Source organism: Hippoglossus stenolepis, chromosome 16 (assembly GCF_022539355.2).
Source record: "Hippoglossus stenolepis isolate QCI-W04-F060 chromosome 16, HSTE1.2, whole genome shotgun sequence".
In the NCBI taxonomy this organism is placed as follows: Eukaryota; Metazoa; Chordata; class Actinopteri; order Pleuronectiformes; family Pleuronectidae; genus Hippoglossus; species Hippoglossus stenolepis.
Genome location: NC_061498.1, coordinates 14,915,366 through 14,929,040, shown reverse-complemented (window position 1 = coordinate 14,929,040; position 13,675 = coordinate 14,915,366). Strand labels below are relative to the sequence as shown.

Genomic DNA, 13,675 nt, shown 5'->3' with positions numbered 1-13,675 from the left:
CGCTTAATCTGATGGACTCATTCTACATTATTATACACGCTGCTGCATTGATTGTATCTCCATAAGAAGTCCTGTTGACTCTAAATCAAGCAGAGTGAGTCTTTATGTTTCTTTCCCATCAGCGATGGAAGAAATGCTCTTTACATTCAGTCAAACAAATATATACAGCCAAATAATAAACACTCATATGTATCATTTACCAACATCTTTACTTAAAATATAAATAAGAATAAATAAAACAACTTTTGTGAGTATTTCTATCATATGTTCTGTGCAAGGATAAATTGCATTAAAATAGGTTTAATTTTCTACAGTTCCCACTGTCCTGCAGATCTATTAGCTACAACGAACCCTAGAAGACGAGGGATTCATCCACTAGCTGTTTATCTAATTTAGGTTTGTGTGCTGCAGGAGCTGAGGTGGCTGATTTGAACAAGTGATTTCATTACTGCAGTCACTGGTTTCACACCAAACTGCTCCCACTGCTCTCACATGTCTCACAGGTCTCCAGAAATAATCACCAGGCCCAAGCTGTTAAGAAGGGAGACATTTTATTTAAAAAAAAGATATGACAGGCCTAATGTCAAATATAAAACCTGACAGTAAATCTTTATTTTTTAAATCTAAAGATAAAAAGTCGTGTTCTTATATTTGACTCCACAGCAGCAGACTCAGCTGTTTCTTTTACCATCTTTATCCTCCCATGTTTTCAGATGTCCTCAGCTCATGTGCCAAGAAGAAAAAAAGATCTTATGAGGTTAGAACAGGAGCGAGAATTGTCTCCATTAACACTTTGTGTCCTGCAGAGTTCTTAACCTCTTCACTGATGTTACAGTGATGTCATGTGAGAGGGACAAACAAAGAGGACGCGCTGCCTGTGGACAAAGTGTCCTCCACACTCTTTTATTTCCCATGTGAGCAGCCTCATGTCAAACTTGGCTGATGTGACTCGGGCGTGAGTACCAGGAGGGCGTGGCCAGCATAATCAAAGTAGCGGAGTTTTCCAGGGAGGGCCGTGCCTGAGCGTGTGCGTGTGCGCGTCCTGGCTGCGGGGTGTCTGGTCGCGGAGCCTCACACACGCGGACTCAGTGAGGGAGAAGCGGAGCAGAGCGCAGCGCTGCGCGTCGGACAGGAGGAGCTGGATAGAGCGCACCGGCGGCACGGCGCATGTATCCGATCAGTCTCTCCCCATTCTCGGTTTCCGCTGCGTCTCGTCTGGTCCGAGTCGGATGCTGGGTGCGATCCATCCCCGCGTCAAGAACACACCTCTGACGGACAAACCATGGACAGCCTAGGCAGCCGCTGTAAGATCGTGGTGGTGGGGGACACGCAGTGTGGGAAGACCGCTCTCCTGCACGTTTTCGCCAAGGACTGTTACCCAGAGGTGAGAAAAGTCCGATTTTTGAATTCCCTAGAGAGAAGGAGAGAGTTTGTGAATGAGCGATGAGCCCCGTCATTAACGTGTATTATTGTGCAGCTCAACTTCTCCACTTGTTCTGCAGGTTACATACACCTGACCACAGACAGCAAACAGGAGAGAGAGAGGGAGAACAGAAGGAGAGGAAATCTGAATAATAGTCCTGTAATGCCTCAATTAACTTTTACTGTGTTTGTGTCTGCACATAAAACTTTAAGGCCTGTGCTACAGACTCTATATTTCTATAATATCCCCCCCAAAAAAGGAATTTGCAGGAGCAGGTTTTCTGTGAAATGTGTCTGTGCCAGAGTTTTATGTGACAGCTGTGTCATATCCCCGCCAGTTCAGAGGCCTGTGGATGTGCAAACACAGGATTATCCTGACCCTCTTAACTGGATAACTGAACTAAATGCCTTGTTTTCAGAACTACGTCCCCACTGTGTTTGAAAACTACACGGCCAGCTTCGAGATCGACAAGCAGCGGATTGAGCTGAATATGTGGGACACGTCAGGTAAGACAATTTCCCATCTCTGTCTGTAGCATCTCTTAGAAAAGGCTCACGTCAAAACCCATCCACTCCCCGGCCCTGAGGGGCCTTGTCCCTATAGGACTGCTGCCTTCCCTTCTCCAACTTGTCCAGCAGTCCTCTCTTTGACTATTTCCTCTGACACACTCAGCTTCAGGTGAATGTCTTTTGTATTTTTTTTCTCTCAGCTTGTGGCATCTGCTTGTTTACGACTGTTGTCTTTGCCAGAAACTTCGGTGCCAGCCTCGTCTCCCTCCTGTTTCCTGCGTTTGCTTTCCACCCTGTGCTGTCCACTGTGTGTGGCTCAATTCTTCTTCCCATGCTCTGGCCGCAGGGTCAGGCAACTGTGAGTGGGGGGGGGGTGGATAAATGGGCGAAGGCGTGGATAATTCAGACAGGATGTGCCTGAGGGGGAACAGTAACTGCCCTAACTGTTTAAGCATTTTGATCCAAGAAAGACAAATGTATTGGGTTTTTGGACATGAGACGTGCTGTCTGCTTATCTGGGGAAGACTCCTCAACTCTGATATTAAGTTTCCTTCGTCTTTTATCAGAGAATTATTCATGTAAAGAGAGTAAAGTCTCTAGAGTTTTCTCAGCTGCCCTCTAATCCAGAAAGAAATTCATTCATCAACTTCATCAAAGTTTTTAGTAACTCGTGGTTTCAGGGGCTTTTCCACCCTGAATAAAATTCTCAAGGCATTAAAAAAAACCGTCAAATTTAATTTAGCTTATATTCTGAAGTGATGCCAGTGTAAAAAACATTTTAATCCATATAGAGAAGAATCCACGTCATGACAGGGGCTTTCCCTGAAAACAAATCATCCTATACTCTGTCTGGTCAGTGACCTTTTGCGTGATTGAGCTTCATTGTATAAAATCACGTCTTGCTGAGGAAGTATACTCTTGGCCAGCAGGCAGCGAGTATCACCAGTGAGACTCCAGTCCCTGCTCTACTTTCTTCCCAGTCCTGTCAGCGTGAATGGATTTACTGGCTCTCAGCTGCTCCGAGACTCTGCATCTCATCGCAGGCGTCTCAGGCCAGAGGCTCGTGCCAGCCATCAGACCGTCAACATGGCGGACCGGTCAGAGGGCTGAATGTGGGAGAATTCCTCCTCTCACACATAAACATTCCCAAACCTAAAACGATCTACAGGAAAAGAGATGGTGGGAGTATTTTTTTGTGTTGGCCGACAAAAGAATGTTGTTTTTACTCTGACCTCATGTTGACTCGGAGAGTAAATCAGCTCGAGCCTGTCAGTCAGGGGGGGTCGGGGTCCTCCGGGGCTCAGGGCCATGGCAACTTGAGGAGTTCCTTATCTCTGGGCTGTAGCAGCCTAATGATGCACTGGGAATGTTTTGCTTCTGTCCATCTTTAAAAAGCCTAAACCACCTTTGGCAGTGTGAGCCTTTAATCTTCAGTCAGGAGCCGCCCACCCCACAAACAAACATGACGTCACCCAACCCACAGGGCAAGTGTGTGTGTGTGTGTGTGTTTGGTAAGCATGTGTGCTACTGTGTGTGTGTGTGTTCAGAGGTCCTTGTAAGGTGAAGCATTTTTCATAGATTCTCAACACAGATGTTCATATTTTCTCTCAACAAGAAAAATAATTGGCTCACATTTAGATGAAAAAAGCTTTCATCTGAAGAAAACAGCATGTCTCCCATCGTTGCTCTTTAGGAACCTGATTTTCTTTTTTATTGCTTACCCCTTTTTCTTCTTTCATTTACTGTAGAAGCAGCCGCTTCACTTTAGTGGCCGTGCACTTAAGGCTCGTTCACACCATCATTGACAAGAGAGACATTTGTGACTGAGGCTACATCCATACTGCTTTGTTTTCAAACCACAATGATCTCTGTCCACATGACTTGGTTGTGTACGAGGTTTAATCCCCGTCCATACCAACACACCTGAAAACACGAATCCTGTGACCACTCCCATGACACTTGGCATGCGCATCCCCCCCTGGACATGTGAATTGCTCGAATAATAGTTTGTCTCCTCAGCAAATACAAATAGGGTCAGCAACACTCATAATTGATTATCTATGTTGCTTTCTACACTGGTAGCCGAGGCTAATGCCGGTTGTTTTCTTCTGGAAGGGGATCATGTGATAAAAGCCTGACGAATCAGCGAAGGCGATGTCGTGACCGAAAAGACCCAATCCGCAAGTGGTTGTGTGTCCACCTCATCGTTTTCTCTGTTTCTGCCCGTCCAGACTAAAATGCAGAGCCGTAGTTTTCTAACCTTAACAGGGTTTAGGTAGCGTTTCAAGACTTCTCCGTGTTAGCGGCTCTAAACCTATTGAGCAGTGTGGACAGCTGGTGTGTCCATAGAAGACTTAATGCCTTTTCAAATGAAAACATTGTAGTATGGATATAGCCTGAAATCAATGCATTTCAGGGGGACTTGCTGCGGTCGGTGGCTTTACTCTGCAGATGTGAAGTGGATGTGTGACATGCTTTGGCACAGAGTCGAGCCTCGGTAAAATTTGACCTGTGGATTCACTCTGTGAGGCCACTTGCAGTACATCTTGACAGCGCTGACCTTTTGAAGGGAACAGGGAAACGGAATAGTCGCTGCGTGCCAAATGAGAAGCGACGCCCAGAGAACTTTACTCCTCGTGCTGCTCAACAAAACTAGCCACCACCAGCTGAAGCCATCGCAGGACCTGCGTACAGAACGTCGCCGAGCTTCCAGCACCTGCTATTTTCAGATAATGTGCAAATGATTTTTCACTGTGTCACTTTCTGGTGGCGTAATTACCATCCACTTTGACTCGACATTTGCATCAGTCAATCCTCCACTTGTTCTTCCAATAAGCCACAACCCATTCCACCCCAGATATACAGCTGTTGTGTCTTTTTTTTGTAACAACAAAGCTTTCAGCCTCCACTCATAAAGAATCGTCTCCTTTTTAATTGCTGGCGAAGTCTGCCTGCTGCGGTCTGGCTCCGTTCACAAAGCATTATTGATCGCTATCCGAGGCGAGGCTATTTAAACAGCTTGTGTCTCGCCTGGTTCACATTCATTTCTCCGTCGTGGTTAGATGTGTACTGCCATTAAAAAAGCTCCCAGCATTCATTGTTGCTGCATGGAAATCTGGCATTGATTAGTTGGGTCTCATTAATTCCGATTCTTCCGCGAGGCTCGTGCCTTGCAGGGTGGGTGAGGTGTTCATTTATTTGAGATCATTGCTGAATTCGAATCTGTGTCCTTGTGCACGTGCGTGTTTGTGTTGCGTTCCCTGGAGGAATGAGTATTTTAAGAAGCATTAAACAGAAACAGGGACAGTCCTTCTGGCTTCTGGGAAACAGAGGGCAACTTTCGGCTGCGCTTTGTATTCTGCCCTGCATTCAGTCCACACCATCTGGAGAATTAAGCCAATTAGAAAGTGACTGAATGGAATTCAAATGAGAGAAACCACTGCATGCATCAGCATGTACTGTATGTTGTACAAATGAGCAGCCTCATAGTGATGGATGGTGAAGTCTGTTTAAACATTGTACAGTATGTCTCTGTTGCTGTTTTTCTAACAGGAAACATCAGTTTGTAGATTGTATATGAAAATGGATGACACGACTCCCCAAAAGTGAAGCCGAATCGTCTTGATCGCCCCCTGGTGACTGGCTATAATATAGGTCATATGGGTCCCTGCCTCCTCCATGTTAGCAGATGGAGCATGGACCAAGCTAATAGTCATGCTAAATATTTTTTTTCTCATTTTGACTATTTTGAGTATGGGAGTGAGTGTCAGTTGCTATAATTGTCATTGTGAACTTATACAATCACAGGAACAAGTGTTAAGTATGGAAGTACACAAATTGAAACATAGCATGCATCTCAGATGACTTTTAAAGAAACCTCTAAACAAACGTTAGCGTCAGCTATCACTAAACGATTGCTCAGTGTCAGTGGTTGGTGATAACTTGTCTAAGGGCCATTAGTTATTACTGTCCATGCTCATGGGGCCCATTGCCAGTCAGCCAGTCTGGGGTTTTACTGAGCCTGAGGCACTGATGCACTCTTGCCCTCTTCCCAATATGGCCAGGGTGCCTGGGAACACTTTCCTCTGCCTTGGCCTCAGACTAATAACCCTCTAAGAGATTTGTGCTGGCAGTTTCTTACAAATCCAAGTCAGGACTAGCTGGGTTTCCCCAAAGTTCACACCGGAGTACTTTCACTTCTCCGTCTGTTTCACTGCTGCCTCACTAATGCCTGACCTGTGTCTCAGATGAAAACTGAAACTCTTTCATTCTGTTTAGTCATGCTACAGAGAGGCAATCTGCAGGAATCTTGTTTTCCTCTTCGTCTTTTACTGACATCTTTGCACTAATCTCTCTCGTGCTGCGGTGCTTTTGCACTCGACTTCCCAGAAATCACTTGTCATTGAAACCACATGCTCATCACTTTCATCCTGAGAAGTTCTGCGGGGGGAGTTTGAGTCTTGCCGTCTGATCAGCTATTGCTTCACATTCTTACTGCCCGTTTTCTCTATTTACTTTTGCTGTTTCTGCTGCTGGGAACATGAAACGCATGGCTTGCCGAGCAGAGGAGGATTTTTCCTGCAGTAGAACCTGCCTGACACCGGCTGTTGAAAACAATAAATATAAAAGCTTCCGTGACCTGGCTACAGCTTGAAGCACTATTTTTGCTGCACAATCACTTATAGGAAGCAGAATATTTTTTTGGAGCAGCATCACAGAGTATTTCTCTTCAATATAATCACTGCTCGAATGAATTTGTCACGGACGTCTTTAGCGTGTGCTTCTGACTCATTTGTCACGACAGTCAAAGGTGTGATTGTTTTGACACGAGTTTCGATAACAAGATGGTGCGAGTGTGTAACGCCAGTGCCAGCACTCACTCTGAATCGCAGCACCCGGCGCTCTCTCCCTCCTCTCACACAGACTCTCCAACATTCCTGGTTACTCTATGTTCTTTAAACTCAACATTCTTAGCGCACTGGACCAGTAGGGCATCCAGAGGCCTGTAAAAACACGCTGAGTTCAGTGGGCTTTCCGTTCCTCGACACGTTCCGCTTGATTAATTTTTAATAGAGGATGAGTGAACTACAACCACTACACGGAGCAGAAATAAAATCAACAGTCCCCCCCTCCTCCGCCCTCAAACCTACAGCTCACTGCTCAGTGCTATCAGACCTGATTGGATCTGAGTAGCGAGCATGTTGACCACAGGAGATAATATTGTCTACTCTGCCTGTTTTGCTTTTTGGCCTCTCTGAATCCCTACTGTAATGTTAGACTGTGTTAAATTATTAAAAAAGCTACATTTTCGTTTTCCTTCTCTCTCCTCTGAACAATTCAAGAAATACATGCTGTTCAGGTGGTTTCAACCTGCTGGAAAGGCAGTTACACATTCAACCAAACACTGTAAATACAACTTTTATTTATTTTTGTCAGCCCCCTGAAAGGAGGATGACGACATCCTTGCACCTGCTGTTCACAAGCCTGAATGTCTGCACAGAGCCAAGCGCCCTGAGCGCTGCTCTCGCTCCTTTGCCTTACCTGCCCAGGGCAATAACTGACTAAACGAAACCGGTTTTGATTATGCGTAGCAGGCTGGAAGGCCCCCTGCATGACAGTATGACAGTTTTGGGTAATGAGTAAACAGAAGAGGAAAGTTTGGGAAAAGCTGGAACTTAAAATAACAATTTCTGTCCCAATGATAAAATAAACATACACTGAAGAAATTTGGAAAATCCCTGCTTTTATGAACCAGTAAATCCTTACACCTAAAAAAGTAATGGTTCTCAATGAGGCTTACTAGAGTTTCATTATTGATTCATTTGAGGATTCCTTTTTTAGTATTTATTAATTTATGAAGAAAATAGTGAAAAACTGCCAATTACAATTTCTCAGTGCGCTTTCACACGTACCTTGTTTGGTCCAGACCCCTCGGACTTTTCAGTCTAGTCTGAACCAAAATAACAGGTGTGCAATGTTCCTCGGATCAATGCACCGAAATTCTGTTCAAATAAAAGAGGTGGTCTCAGTTTGGATCAACAAGAACCATGGTTTGGTTTGTTTGCTGTGTGAAAACACTTTTTTAAAAATAGTTTGGACTTTGGGACCATATGTAGGAAGTTGACACTGAATAAACATTAAGCAACACAAGACAAAGATGCAGAAGTTGCTCTCAGTATTGCTTGCTCTCTTCAGCTCCGATGATATAATGTTTGATCTACGAGGAAGTACATTTTACTGGTAATAATATCTTGAGTAATATCTTCAATACTAAAGCGGCCATTGAAAAAAAGGAATGAATGGATTCATTAATTTTCTCCATTCATAGAGAGACTACTTCTTTTAATGCACTTTATCCTAAAAGGTTAGCGAATACAATCCCTGAATTGACAACGTGTTTGATGCTTGCACATTCACAAACCAATCAATGTCAAGTATAAGTAGACAGTCCATGTAGGTGAAGACGACAGGACGCACGTGTGTCTTACAAAAGTCTTTTTCGTCTGCTCCCTAAATTACAATGTGAAACCAAACCTAACTGGATCAAATGTGAACAATGTAACAAAGACATGAACTATGTTTCAGACTTTGAGGTGTGAAAACGACACCAGAGCCCAAAGTGACGTCTTCAGTTTTCTAATTCTGTCCGACCAACAGACAAAAACCCAGAAGACACCCAGCATGTTGCCATGCCGACAGTGGCATGTAGCTCAAAGCACTGCTGTGCAGCGCCACGGAACCACTTAACTGAAGACTTTAAGTCTTCTAGAAGCATGAAAACACACCTTGACAGTCTGCATGGTGCTAGTGTTTTTATAAAAAAATGAATGGATGTTTCCCTTTTTCAATGTCGATGGCTGAAGTGTGAGCACTGGAACAGTTGAGCACCGAGTTAAGCTTGTTGTAATGCTCTTTGACTTGTGATTGCCATGTTGGATTTTTGCGAGGGTAGGAGATAAACTTGTGCCTTTGTGCCAAGTCTTCAATCTCTGTTCTTTGGCAGCAGGACCACAGAGAATATCATCCGGCCCCCTCCCCGACTCTCAGCCCTCGGCGTCAGATTTGAGTTGAGCCCGTAGCCTCTGCCCTGTAGGCAGGCTGAGTCTGATAATCCCACAGATTACGGTCATTCGTTAGACCCACAAAGATGTTTTAGAGACGAATGCCGTGTGTGTTGAAGGGGATCAGCAGTGTTTGTGTGTCACTGTGTCGTAAATTATACACATTTAGGAGTTTAGAGACTTCTGAACTGATCTCGATCTGGATGAGTGAGGGTAACATTGTAAAACTGAATATTATAATTCCATTTATGCTATTATTTACTCCCTATTTAATGCAAATAAATATATTTCAAGTCTGAATAATACATAAATTAGAATGTACATGGAATGACCATTTGCTTTTCTTTAACAGCCACTGAGGAGCCGAGTCTTAAATGTCCAGGTTTCCCATTAAAACAGTATTTGAAATGTATGTTACAGCTAAACAAAGCATATGGATGCATACCTAATTTAATAAATATTCTATAATTATTTTGACATTTACGAACACATCCCTTATGTGTTAAGTATTTCCGTTGTCTACTTTCCCTCTTTTCGCTCTAAACTCCTTGAATACTGGTGTTCTCGTGCACGGTGCTGCACTTGATTGCACCCTGACTCTCTGAGAGGGGTTGTGAGAGCCGACAGTCCTCGCTGCTGGGCTGGATGTCTTGGTTCTTGAGCGGCCAAGCAGCTGTGCTCCATCCCTGGAGCTCAGCACTCTGTGACTCCTGCTCTCACACTATTACACAAAGGGTCAACGAGCTGAAGAGGAAATGGCTGCACACACGCTGTAGCGGCTATAAGAGAAAAAGAAAGAAACAAAGGAAACAGGAGTGCATCACATAACTTCTCTGGGGGTGGGTCGCCAGTTTTGTCTGTGCTATCTTTTTTATCCTCTGCTCCTTCTTTCCCGTCTCTGATAAGCCATTAGCCAAGGTGGCTGCTGGAGCGCTGCGCTGAGGTCACCAGCATTCAGGGGCAGTGCTTAGCAGGGGGTGGGCAGAAGTGCTGCATGAATGCCAGCCAGCCGCGCTGACAAGAACACACAGGCTGTAATTACCACAGAATATCTGCTCTCCTTAGTGACACGGTGAAACACACACACACACACACACACACTTGTAAAGACACCTATTCCCACACACAGTGCAGCCTGACATTCAGCCCCTGTTCTGCCTCGTTTTACATGGATACTAAATGTCCTGAACAGCCCAAATGTCCACCCGCCCATAAAACAAGCACTTCTGGGAGGCCTCGGAGGATACAGCTCCGCAGAGTTTGTGATCTCTTATCTCTATCAGGAGAGGCTAGGAATGAAACCATGGATACAGCTATGAGCTGGGAGCCACCACACATTCCTTCACCACATCTCAGCCTCCATGTACTGTCAGCTTAACGCGGAGCAGCAGGCGAAAGTGTATAATCTGCTTAAATGGCATGTCCACTGCTGAGCAGCACTGCACACTGCAGATAGGCCGTATATGGCTTTTACTTTAGTTAATGTACCATTGGAATATTAGGGACTGAACGTTCCCTGGACAGAATTAAAAGCAGTCTTTTGGTACTTTGTAAAGAAAAGAGGACTTAAGGCTTTTGATGAGCTCACTATGAGTCAGATTACAAGCCTCGTCTTAAGCCTCGCCATGCCGCGCCGCTAACACAGGAGAATTTAGCTTTTAAATTGACTGACCGAGGAATTCAAAGGATAGAATGTTGATTTGAACCGTTTTGTTTGCAAGCAGAAAAGAAAACAGAAATACTCCTTGGCAGAAATTTATATTAGGGACGCACAATACTGAGATTGTTACCATTACGTGATATTTCAATTTTCATTTGATAGAAATGACACCATCTTTCTATTTTCTTTCAGTATTGACCTTTTTCAACAGATTTTTTTCTTGAAAATATATTTCAAAGTACAAAGACAACACACAGAAGAGGACACGCTGAATGGAATCAAAAACAAAGTAAATCACAGAAGGTCAAAACCATACATCATCAATTCAGGTTTAAATCAAGTTAGCATTTGTCTTCATTACAGTACGTCTACATTCATGCCATATTTTCACTTATATATCAAGGACACAGTGTATAAACTAATTTGTGCTTTGAATTGAAGTTAATTAATGAAAAAAACGTAACCTTAAGCTTTTATTCCACTGGTCAGAAAACTCCCCAACACCCTCTACCATCTGGCTTTTCTCTGCAATGGAACAGGCGTTTACTCCCAGGTCAAATGGCTCTGCAGTAAAGTGAATGTGCTAATTCCGTCTTCTTCTTTTTTTATAGTTTTGAGGGTTGACATTGATGCGTAAATATAGTGGTGAACATTTGTTTACTTATTGTTTTTTTTACATCTTGGGAACAATGTCCATGTGTCATTTTCACCGCTGGCAAGGCAGCAAGGTTTCCGACGCGTTGGTTTCCAGCACGTTTGTGACGAGGCAGACTCTTCTATGGATATCAGGAAAGGAGTCGATTGCCTTTTATAGTGGATTTACCAGCGTTTAAAGAATCTGCATACATACCCTCTAGTTTTGGTTTAAAAGACATGTAGAATTGGCCAACTGTCGAATTCATACTCTAAATAAATTGGAGGCAGCATATTGCCAGAAAGTTGAGGTGTCCACCCCTATTGTAAGGAAAAAGAAATTGCACTCTTACGTCCACACCCCCTCCCCCTGAGCCACTGGGTCCATCCATAAAGTTTTTTAGTGACCGTGTGTATTAGAGTGCACATGACAGTTTTCTGAAAACAAGTGTCAACCATCACCCTCACGTTGACATAACGTCAGCTTGCAGCCTCAGCAAAGTGCATCTGTCAACATGTTGACCAACCCGCGTGGATTAGGGAGCAATGTTCAATAATCTACAATAATCTTACAATCTGATTATGTTACTGGTGGGTTGTTTTCTTTGGTTATCGTTAGACTGCTGATGCCCTTTTATCACCCAGTCTTCCCAGTCACCGAGACAGGGCAGATGTATTGATGGCATGGTTTGAGGCTGAGGAACAGAGCAGCAAAACTGAGCCTGAGGAAAGAGTGGATGAATGTGGTCGAGGGAGAACAACACTCAGTTACTACTCCTTCATCCTCCCATGTTGGACTGAGGGCAGACTGTCACTCACTATCTCCTCTGTCAGGTACAAAGGGGGCCGATAGCTGGTTAGCACAGTGCAACTACATCTTTGACATGTGGTCAAACCTGTTTATACTCTTAGTACATTTATGACTATTTTAAACAAAAATATTTACATATTGCTCCTTTAAAAGGTATAAATATATATATATATATATATATATACATTTATCAAATAACCATTAAGTTGAGGGGAGCTGCAGATTCAGCTTTACAGTTGAACTTGATAGTTTTAACACATTGACTGTATATAAAGATAGAAAATATTTCAGCTCTTCGAAAGTGAAGCCAGAGCGTCTTGATCACCCCCTGCTGGCTGGCTGCAGTATAGGTTATAAACCCCACTTCCTCCATGTTAGTGGATGGGACATGGACCAATCTAATCGCAAAGATGGCGGTTTTCTTATCCGCAAAGTTTGGGCCTAATTTCTAGGTAGCGGGAGGAAGTGGAGGCGTGTCGACCATCTTTATTTACAGTCTATGGTTCAGCACTACGAGTTACGCCTTACACATTAGCACATTGTTTTCACATTGTCATCTGACATACTTTAACCTGGGTTTTGAAAGCCTGAATATTTAACATGCATTGTAAATTGGTAGAGAGCTGAATACAATAGGTACAAAAGAAAAACATGTTGATGTGATAGATCCGTGTGAGAGCGTATACGTGTGTGGGCATGTGTGTGACTGAATGGGTTCGTGTATGGGAATTCCAACAGTTATGACCCTGTAACCCTTCCTATTGTTTACCAGCTGACCAGAGGCATAATTGGGGCTGATGAGGGTTGCTGCTGCGGTGGGAGCCTTAACACAATGAGGCTGGAGAGCACAGCAGCTGCCTCGACCAATAGGCAAAGAGATTGGGGGAGCGAGGGGTTGAAGTGTGTGAGGCATGGGTGAAGGGGGGTGCTGCCCTTAGTACATGTTATAAGAGCTGCAAGTGTTCAGTGGATTGAAAAGTGGGAAAGGGGACAGAGGGAGTGGACAGAAGGAGAAGCCTACATCTGTGCTTTTTCCGACCCCCACCCTCCGAGGCTTTGTGTTGTGAGTAACTCTGTGAGTGTGTTTGTCGGTGGCACCCTTGGGACCTGACCCGCTGCGCTCCTTGGGGAAGCTGACACACAATCCCCCAATGTGTGTCACACTGCACAGCCCTCACATGCAAAACACTCATCTGCATATACACTCGGCGATATAAAACAGTCCTGCGAGGGATTTAACGCAGTGCTTTTGTCCATTGTATTCAGAGACGGAGGGAGCATGCTTTAATTATGCAACCTCTGTCTCCACTGACCTGAAGTAACGTGATCTACGGCACGACGAAAACAATCCTTTGACTGAACAGGAAGTTATTGATCCTAAATGGAGTTACTTCAAGGGCACATGGACTTTACAACACTTGTACCGAGAGAGTTCTTACTTGATTCTGAAGCTTTTCATTTTATAATGAATAAATGATAGATGCTAAAAACCCACAGTTAGATACTGGACTATTTTCTGTCTCTGTGCTTTAAAAGATTTCACCTGGACGCAGCTTTTTACACTGATATTCTGTTCCA

General features: G+C 44.0%; 1 protein-coding gene across 1 annotated transcript in view; it reads left to right on the top strand.

Moving 5' to 3' along the window:
* The first annotated feature begins 1,147 nt into the window (after nucleotides 1–1,147).
* Nucleotides 1,148–13,675, top strand: part of rnd2 (Rho family GTPase 2) — a 29,939-nt gene continuing 17,411 nt past the window's right edge. Inside the window, exons 1-2 of the mRNA XM_035179936.2 lie at nucleotides 1,148–1,384; nucleotides 1,842–1,929. Of these exons, the coding sequence (XP_035035827.2) occupies nucleotides 1,283–1,384; nucleotides 1,842–1,929 (190 nt within the window). The 5' untranslated portion in view covers nucleotides 1,148–1,282. The remainder of the gene's footprint in view (nucleotides 1,385–1,841; nucleotides 1,930–13,675) is intronic.